This window comes from Triturus cristatus, chromosome 2_2 (assembly GCF_964204655.1).
Source record: "Triturus cristatus chromosome 2_2, aTriCri1.1, whole genome shotgun sequence".
Classification (NCBI taxonomy): domain Eukaryota; kingdom Metazoa; phylum Chordata; class Amphibia; order Caudata; family Salamandridae; genus Triturus; species Triturus cristatus.
Genome location: NC_140582.1, coordinates 1,043,694,640 through 1,043,705,066, shown reverse-complemented (window position 1 = coordinate 1,043,705,066; position 10,427 = coordinate 1,043,694,640). Strand labels below are relative to the sequence as shown.

The following is a 10,427-nucleotide window of genomic DNA, read 5'->3' as shown; positions in this document are numbered from 1 at the left end:
AATATCGAAACAAGATTTTTCTTGATATATGACCAACTAAGGATGGTTCATCGATGTATGAAAAGTGTCAATAACTACTGTTTATATGTGTTAAATTGACAGTAGTCTTGTGTTGCCAGTGTATAAACGAAAATATATTTTTCTTTGTATTTATAAAAAAGATTGGCTGTGTTGAAATTTCTAAAAAAGAATACAAAAAATGAATATAAAAAATGAACTGTGATAACTGTTTTTTCTCGAAGTTCTTTGAAATGAAGTTCACTACGGTGACTGCTTGACTAAGAAATATAAGCTAAATAAATCCTCAAGGTTTATTTTTGTCGAATCGTATTGTGTTTACATAGCACTTACTACCCCTAATAAAGTGCTGAAACGCTTTTTGGTGAGTAGCACTCGGTAGATAAGAAAGGTAGACATTAAGTCTTTACTACTGCAGCAGAATCTGACAGATATTGACTTATTTATGAGGAGAGGCGTTCTGCAATGTTATGCCGTGTGACTGGGTTGATACTTCCACGAGTCTAGTTAACCCCTAAAACGAGAAAAGTTAAATGGGGAGAATCGTTTTCCAAACAGTTTACATTCACTGGTGTGCAGCTGCACGCCATGTAGTGTCATCCCATACGGAAACTGTTTCTATGGTTTCCAATGCAAACGCATTAACAACTCTCCCTGGAGCAGCAGTTAGCACATGTATTTGATGGTTATGGGTGGAGTATGGTTTAACACTGGAGGGTGATTGTTCCAAAGGTCTAGCGAGCCAAAAAGATGCCCTCCTAAAGAAGACTTCGACAACAGAGTTCATGTTTACAAGGTTTGCTAGCATACTGCCTTTTTTATACTGTTCATTTATGGTAGATGGGATTTTTACTTAGAGAAACTCTGTTGGTGGAAACCTTTTTTAAGCACAGTAAACAGGTGTTCACTAAGTCATTACCTTGGCAAATTATCCGTAGATGTAGCAGGATTTTTTTTAAAGTCCTAAATGGTATTTGAAATGAACTTGTTTTGGTGTGGGCTTTCTTCCTACTTTGGCTCCCTGCTGGTCTTAGGGTCAAGGATTAACCACTTCCTTGCAATCTGACTGAGTGCGGTGATCACAGACTTAAGAACCACTAGACAGCCATTAGAGAGCTCCTATTATTAAGAATTCTTATATCCTAAAAGCTCTGAGCAAGACCAAAAGTTGATTGAAGAATATTTCGAAAAAACATATTTTTCTCTTAGTTTTGTACTTTCGACCTACTGTAAGGCACATTTGTGTATCTAATCACATTAATTTATTTCTCTCCTGTTTGAAACCTTATAGTAGACCACTTGGAAGAGCAACCGAAAGAAAAGAGTCCACCAGATCACAATTTAACTCGTACTCCTCCCAGTACACCTATTAAACAAGAGGAAGGTATGTCATCATTAAAGTAAATAAAAATTTGCTTGTTGCACCCAGTTTGTTGAATCACGGAATTATGCCTGTCAGTGTATAACAGACTAGAATAATGCTTTACATGCTACAATCTGCTGAACAACATATAAAATGATACTCTGGTGAATGGTAACAATAATTAAGAAATGTGCATTCTGGCTCAAAGAGCAGTGATAACGAGCTTAACCGTATCCTGTCAGCATCCTCCTGTTTGGCTCTATTGATCCCGTGATTTCTTTGTACGAGTGCCTCAGGGACTGTTATCTGCATATCTGTTGTGACGGAGTGCAAATGCACACAAATATTCCTTGATACATGCGTGTGCTTTTCCTGTGCAGGCTCCTCCTCAAATCCTTACACCGCCTTGACAATGTACCATGGGCATTAAAATAAGGGGACTTATCTATGGTGAATTTACAGTAGTGCCATATTGCACACTTCTGAGATATTGTTTTTGGATTACACTTCTATGAATTTTTGCATCCTCTTTGGGGGTTTAAATTTTAAATTATTAGTAACTGAGTTACTTGTATGAATAGTAATTTTGTAAATTATATCAATAGTCTGTATCAGAATTACTAAACCTATTTATTGACTATGATATAAAACAGTAAATCGGTAGACTGACGCTGCTCTGTTTCAATCTGTCCAATAGGTGTAATCTAAGTGCTGTTTTATGTGCTATTTACCCCGTATTGAGAGAGATCACCTGTCTGTAAAGTCTTCCATTCACTTCATCTCATTTCCTTATTCTCTGAAGAATGGTGTCTGCCATTCGTTTTATTTAACATAAAGGCTGTTATGAATGCATAGATTTTTCTACTTGTGCTTTTTTCTTCTTGTGGCTGCGTTACACAGGAGATGGATATGCTAAAGAATACCTGTTGCCATAGTAAGTATCATCCCATTCTCTGATCCGTTCCGCTTCTTTTCCAGAATGCTTTGTGTGCGTTGCTTCATTTTCTGCATCCTTTGTGTTTTCCTCCCTTTTGTTTGAAACTGCCTTTGTTTTTCCTCATTCGGTGAAACACTAATTCTTAGTTGCCTTACTTGAATTTTTGGTGTTATATTTAATGGTTAACGGTTGACATTTTTATTAGAGTGCAAAGGAGGTGTGGTGCAGAGGTTCGTGTAAAATAGATTTAAAATGGCGTATGTTTTTTGACAAAAAAAAAATATTTGGTGTAACGTCTTTAAAATAAATCTCTATATGCTCTAACTTTTCAAACAAAGGGATTTAACTAGTCCTTTTAGGCACTTCTTCGCATCTTTTTTTGACAGTGAATCATATTACATTTCACCCCTCCCCAGTTAAATGCTGATGTGGAAATAGATCAGATGAGTTCATTTTCTAAAATGCAAGATATTTATAAATTTAAATGCAGTGGTCTTGAGCGATTTCCCCCCCCCCCCCTCCCCCCCCCCCCCCCCCTGCCTCCTCAAGGGATTCTATACCTATCTGCCTGAAGTAGCAATTTATTTATTTGTGTTGTAGTTTTCACCAGTTGTTTCGCACTACAGTGCTATGTGTACACTGAAATTTTTATTTTTCCTCTTGTGTATCTTCCACATATATTTGTTAGAATGGCAGTCATATGTGAAGGCATAGGCATTTGTATAGTGCACAGTCTGTTAGTGGCATGACAATGTACCATAACTGTTATTGCCTTTATGGGAAAAGTCCAATACTTCCATTAACTACGCTACACGTCTGATGATGAAGAAGATCTTAACTGCATTATCCATAGCAGCTAAGTTGATAGCAGAGACTATGACCCGTAAACTATACTACTTAGTTTCTGACTTCTTTTGGTGTTTCATCTGTAGACCGTGCGTATTAGGCTACTTTGAGGTTGAAGCCTACTGAGATACTTTTCCATGCTATAAAGCAGTTTTAAAATTTCCAAGTGACTTTGAAGTTTCTTGGAACTGATAGTAGATCCAACAACCACATCTTATGCATTTCAGTAGCCTTCTCCTTAGCCTTAATTCAGCTATGTAAAGAGCTAAGCTCTTGTGTTTTAGTGGTGGAGCTGGCCCTTGCCTTAAGGTCTACAACTAGTTTGATACAGCTCAGATTATGTGAGTCTTAGTCTGTTTTTCTTATAAATTTCCTGCTTCTCTTGAACTACGTCAGTCTACGCATCATGACTTGTGCTCAACACAGGATCAAAGCTTGTACTTTACATAGGTCTGCTATTGTAGAAGGAAAAAAACTCTTTTAAAAAAAAAAAAAAATAGAAAAATTTAAGGAAGCTAAACTTCATACCGAAACAGTCTGTTATTTAGGACTGCTTTTGTAACTGTAATCATAGTTTCCAAGAGTGTCAGCGACATTCATTTATTATACTGTGACCTATCATATGCAGTAACACCTTAAGACAAGATGGTCCTTTGGACTAATCTATAACATTTTGTGCAATTCTATTTATTTTCATCCAAACCAGAGGACACTGAACTCATTCTTTTCCATCTCGCTTGTGTTAAATTGGCCGAAAACGTCCTTAGCTTGAGAACATGCATGTTGTCAGTCTGAAACAGCAAATTGGTTTAGAGAAATAAATTGGTATATGAACTTTTGTAATTAGGCTAAAAAGCTGCCACTGTGGGCAACATCTTCTCATGCTCATTCTTAAGATACTGAGGAGGCTCTGTCTGAGAGTTTTAATGGCCACTTTGCCAAAGTAAAACCTGGAATCTCTTGATTTAATTATATCCATTCACATAATGGAAATATGTAAGGCTGCCAAGTGGGCTTCTGTGCAGACCGTCAAAAATTAGTGTGAACTGTGGTACATTGACAATTAGCAGACTTTGCTGAGCTGCCATGTCCAACTCTTTACCTTTTTGATCACATTCTATTGCAGTTCTGTCACCTTTTGTGAATACTTCCACCTTAATGCTTCCAATGGGACTTGGCAGCCATTAAATTTGCATTTGACTTGTTCAGCTTAACTGGCAGAAAGGAGACAATCATAGAACTGCACCTTAAACGCTGACATTTGTCACAGCTAGAATTTGCCTCCTTTGTCTTCTGAGATACTCTGGTCGCTAAGCACAGAACACTGCTTTGATAGAGGAAGGCATGTTTGTGCTGCAGTTCATTCCAATTAAAAACTTGAGTTGAAAGAGTAAACGTATTACCATGTACTTTCACACCCGATCTGTCCTCCACTCCCAACCCTTACATGGCAGGCATAAGGAATAGCGCTTCTCCACCTCCCCTTGCCTTAGATTTCAAAACTGACACTCGTCTGTACTTGAATGTTTACTTTGCGTCAACAATTGTGGAATATTACCAGCACATATCGGTGCCAACAGTAAGTCCAATCTGTTAATGGCCCAAGAATGTGCCAGGAAATCACTGACCAACAATATCCTTTTTATGGTGGCAGTACTGCACACTAAATGCATCTTGAATCCAGCTCTGATTTCAACTGTCTTGGATCACTACATATCCGATTACAGTTGTAGTGAGAGTTAGTTATTACTACCTCTCTCCATCACTTTTGCTGCATAACCCCCAAAAGAATGTCAACGGCGTCAACTTATAGGTCTCCAACGTAATCAAGCCCCACCATTTGCTTCTGCAAAAAGAACGGACACATGCTGGGAATAGATAAAGTAATGGGGCGCTGAGGAGGTTTAATTGACTTGTCGCTTTTTGTGTGTGTGTTTTTTTATTTTTAATACTATCTTAGTCTCTAATATATCACTGCTAAGTCTTTAAGACGCTAGTGCTGTAAAGACAGGCATTGTATGTTGTGTTTTTATTAGAGCAGCATTTTAAATGTCACAAAATACCAGTCCAGCCACCCTACTTGAAATATTGTTCTACCCATAGTAAATAGGTCTGTTTTACATCCAGCTAGTGGTATTTGAAGTCTGACAACCTTAATATCAGATGTGCTGTGCCTTCTGGTTAGTGGAGGAGGACCAAATGCTCAGATCTACTTAAATCACTCAGTAGTTGTTGATATAAGAAACAATGTTATGATTGAAAGTCTATATTGAGCTAGTTTACAATCCTTAGTAATAGGACTGACTTTGTATTTTATATGTATGTGGATGGCCCCTGGTGCTCCTCCATCTTGATGGAGGCCTACATTGCACAGCCCAGAAATTAAATGCTTTCCTGGCTAGAATTGGATAGTGGATGAATAGCAATATGCTAAAGTAGATTTTGACAACTGAGATTTCAGTCAATTGATCTATTTTTGCCACAGTCTATGGGGGTCATGTCCAACACGCGCGCAACAGATTGTGAACGCCAGTGTCATCTAAGAGACAGATCTATCCCTATGTCTTCAAAGTGTCACAAGGCTGGTTCTGGTAAAATCGAGAGAGGGCTGTTGTATCTTTTATTCTGATACATAATTCTACCTGCAGAGTCCTCACTATTAGAATACCCCAGGCCGAATCCGGAAACTTTTCATAGCGCTTCTACACTGGTAGGGGGCGCCCGCTCCTGGACTTACAAAGTTAGAATAACAAGACTGCAGAAAATGCTGCAGCTTACATTCTGCTGAATGCATGAATATTACAATTCTCTTTTGCCATTTATCACTGCACTAGTGGAGCAAATAATCACCATAACACACTGTATATTGCAATATGTGGTGCATTTCTCGGTTTTCTGCAAAAAAAGGTTTTCCAAATACTTGCCAAGCAAGACTCTTGGAATAAACAATTGTCTGGTTATTTTTCAGATTAAACGAGTGTGAAGTGCTGTTTCTTCCATATCCAAAATCTAGCTTCAGTGATTTGGAATGACTTTCATCTTGTCAAATAGAAACCTCATGTTAGAAAACCCCACTCCCACACCGGAAGGGTGGTAGTGGGTCTTCCCAGACATACACTGTGGTAGCTTGGCTCGAGTGGTCAGGGATCAGGCACCGTGCTAAGCATACGTCATACCCACACAATAACCATGCGTGCATCCGTTCCAAAAACGACACTACACCTTAAAAATTATACTGAAAATATATCTCTATCTTCTTTTCTCTTAGTTGCTGATTAAATAAATAATAATACAATCACAGTACACAAGGCTTTTCCTGTGGAAGGGTAAGTCAAATAAATAATACTTCAACGATTCAATAAATAAGGTAGATCATAAATAATCAAGGCATAAATATAAGTGCATTACATAAAAGGCAATTAAATATTATGAGGCAATAAATACTGCGAGACAAATACTGTGCAACAATAAATACTGTGAAACAATAAATAGGATGAATACAATAAATACAGTGCTCCCAATAAATAATAAAAGCCAACAGTGACACTTGTAAATCAGTTCACATTCCTGAGGTACTATGGGATGATTTGACCCAATCCCAGCTTGTAGAGATTTGGATGGCCTGAGGGGTATACTCCCTGGCTTGGACAAGGCTGAGGCCTAAACTGAGGTAGATCAAGGGGGAATCTAGAGATCTGGCTCTCCCACACTACACAACCCCTCTGTATTAGTCTCAGCTCACCCCTGGCACAATCAAGCTGGTTCCAGCACCTCTCTAGCCCCTAGGATAGTCTCTCAGGGCTCCACAGGGCCTTAGGCGCCCTCTATTCCACTTACTGCCCTTTTTATGAAGCTCAGACGCCGCTGGAGTCGTGTAGACGCCGTGAGGCGGTTCCGGTTCGATGTCGGCGGCCTCGGCTCAATGACAGTTCTTGTTGACGCCGGTATGCGGTTCCGGTTCGATGTCGGCGGCCTCGGTTCGATGTCGGCTCCGGTTCAATGACGTCGGGCAATCTTGGCTCGATGTCGACTTCGGGCGGCTCCGGTTCGATGTCGGCGGCCCCGGCTCGATGTCGACCTCCGGTTGGATGACGTCGGGCAGTCTTGGCTCGATGTCGACTTCCGACGGCTCCGGAGTGCGATCTCCACTCCCGACCTCCGGTGCTCCTTTCTTCAGGTTCCGGCGACTCCGGAGCGCGACCTCCACTCCCGACCCCCGGACGATTCTCTTCAGGTTCCGGCGACTCCGGAGTGCGATCTCCACTCCCGACCTCCGGCACGCTTCACCTCGGTCTCCGACGACTCCGGAGGGTGGACTTCACTCCCCCGTCGACGCCGCTCACTCGACCTCGGGTGACTTCCTCCTCGACCTCTGGTACTCTCCACGACCTCCGTCGGCGCCCTCTCTCGACCTCTGGCGGCTCCGGGTACGACGTCTGCTTTCCAGTCAGCGCCGCTTCTCCACCTCGGGCTCCAGGTCTCTAGGCTTCTCGACGTCGGACTTCAGGTAGTTACCAGTAACCAGGTCAGGTACTTGCTGTTCTTTACTTTTAAGGCCTGTTCCTGCTGTCCAGGTCCTTAAGATGGTTTTTCTTGCTTTCTCCCACACAGGGCTCCAGGCTGGGCTCAGTCAGTAGGGACTAGTATCAAGGGTGGGTTTATGGACCCCACTCCAGGCACAAGTTTCCACCCCTGCTGCCTCACTCCTTCCTCCTTCAGGTTTCTGCTGCTCTCTCTTCACCAGTCAGGTGCCAACTGCCAGCTCCAACTGTCAACTCTGGCTTAGCTTCCCAACATTCCAAACCGCCTCCAACTGTCACAGGGTTCCAGAATGTTGCAGAAGGTTCTAGTAGGTTCCAGTGAGTTCTGATGATGTCACAGGTGGCCACCATTTTGTGCTCCAGGTCCTCAGACAGAAGTTCCAGGGGTAGATAAAATGGCTCCCTGAATCTGCATCAATACTAAAAAGTCTGGTGGTTCCCAAAAAGGAAAAAATACTAACAGGGTTTGAGACAAAAGTGGGACAAAATAAATAATGATGAGGAGGGACCACCCAAAGGGCTGACAGGTCTAACACGCGTCCCCCCCAGCTGAAAGTGGGGAGAGCTACCCAACCCCTTGGGAGTTCTCATCACTAAGGCGGAAATACCTTGAGAGACCGTCTGCATTGGCGTGGTCCACTCCAGGCCGATGTTCCACCTGAAAGTCCATTCCCTGTAGGGAAATAGACCACCTCAACAACTTGGGATTCTCCCCCTTCATCTGCATCAGCCAACGAAGGGGTCTGTGGTCGGTCTGAACTAGGAAGTGCGAGCCAAACAGGTATGGCCGCAACTTCTTCAGAGCCCATACCACTGCAAAGGCTTCACGCTCTATTGCACTCCACTTCTGTTCCCTGGGAAGTAGTCTCCGGGATAGGAAGACCACGGGTTGATCCAGACCCTCTTCATTGAGTTGCGATAACACTGCCCCAATGCCATGTTCTGATGCATCTATCTGGACAATGAACTCCTTGGAAAAGTCTGGGGCCCTTAAGACCGGGGCCTCGCACATGGCTTGCTTCAGCTTCACAAAGGCCTGCTGACAAGCCTCCGCTAGAGGCACTGCTGCCCTTCCTGGAAATGGTTCTGGGCCCCGCTACTAGGTTCCCCACCTCAGGTTGGTACAAACCAGCTCCCTCACTGTCGGGCTCTCTATCCCTGTCCTCCTCCTCAGCCTTGCTTTCTCGTCGTGCCTCCCCCCAAGCCCTTAAGCTGGTTTGGAGTGCACCCTTCTTTGCTCCTGGGGGACAATACACCCCCTCCCGCTGACAAAACTCCCTGAGTTGGGCCACAGTATAGGTTTCCAGGTCTTCTAGCACAAACTCCATTTTGCCCACTCAGGTCAGAGGACAGTTATTTGCAGAAGCTATGCAGGGGGGTACCTTATATAATACCTCCTCCCACCACCAGAGTAAATTTGGAAAAAACAAAAACTCACAATTAGGAAGGCCGCTTTGAGAAAACTCCAGGTGTAGGCCTATGGACTACCCACAGTTATTGTCGAGTATACGTAGGCACAGCTCTATCCCACCACTGAACACCAATTATGTTAGAAAACCCCACTCCCACACCGGAAGGGTGGTAGTGGGTCTTCCCAGACATACACTGTGGTAGCTTGGCTCGAGTGGTCAGGGATCAGGCACCGTGCTAAGCATACGTCATACCCACACAATAACCATGCGTGCATCCGTTCCAAAAACGACACTACACCTTAAAAATTATACTGAAAATATAGCTCTATCTTCTTTTCTCTTAGTTGCTGATTAAATAAATAATAATACAATCACAGTACACAAGGCTTTTCCTGTGGAAGGGTAAGTCAAATAAATAATACTTCAACGATTCAATAAATAAGGTAGATCATAAATAATCAAAGCATAAATATAAGTGCATTACATAAAAGGCAATTAAATATTATGAGGCAATAAATACTGCGAGACAATAAATACTGTGCAACAATAAATACTGTGAAACAATAAATAGGATGAATACAATAAATACAGTGCTCCCAATAAATAATAAAAGCCAACAGTGACACTTGTAAATCAGTTCACATTCCTGAGGTACTATGGGATGATTTGACCCAATCCCAGCTTGTAGAGATTTGGATGGCCTGAGGGGTATACTCCCTGGCTTGGACAAGGCTGAGGCCTAAACTGAGGTAGATCAAGGGGGAATCTAGAGATCTGGCTCTCCCACACTACACAACCCCTCTGTATTAGTCTCAGCTCACCCCTGGCACAATCAAGCTGCTTCCAGCACCTCTCTAGCCCCTAGGATAGTCTCTCAGGGCTCCACAGGGCCTTAGGCGCCCTCTATTCCACTTACTGCCCTTTTTATGAAGCTCCGACGCCGCTGGAGTCGTGTCGACGCCGTGAGGCGGTTCCGGTTCGATGTCGGCGGCCTCGGCTCAATGACAGTTCTTGTCGATGCCGGTATGCGGTTCCGGTTCGATGTCGGCGGCCTCGGTTCGATGTCGGCTCCGGTTCAATGACGTCGGGCAATCTTGGCTCGATGTCGACTTCGGGCGGCTCCAGTTCGATGTTGGCGGCCCCGGCTCGATGTCGACCTCCGGTTGGATGACATCGGGCAGTCTTGGCTCGATGTCGACTTCCGACGGCTCCGGAGTGCGATCTCCACTCCCGACCTCCGGTGCTCCTTTCTTCAGGTTCCGGCGACTCCGGAGTGCGACCTCCACTCCCGACCTCCGGCACGATTCTCT

General features: G+C 43.3%; 1 protein-coding gene across 20 annotated transcripts in view; it reads left to right on the top strand.

Annotated features, from left to right (window-relative positions):
* ADD1 (adducin 1) overlaps window positions 1-10,427 on the top strand; it is a 573,879-nt gene that overhangs the window by 553,411 nt on the left and 10,041 nt on the right. For 17 of the 20 annotated variants that reach the window (XM_085642521.1, XM_085642512.1, XM_085642517.1 and 14 more), the window contains one exon: window positions 1,310-1,402. In XM_085642521.1, coding sequence (XP_085498647.1) covers window positions 1,310-1,402 — 93 coding nt within the window. Of the gene's footprint in view, window positions 1-1,309; window positions 1,403-2,281; window positions 2,316-10,427 lie in introns of all 20 variants that reach the window. The other 3 variants (XM_085642520.1, XM_085642516.1, XM_085642514.1) reach the window with 1 other exon arrangement.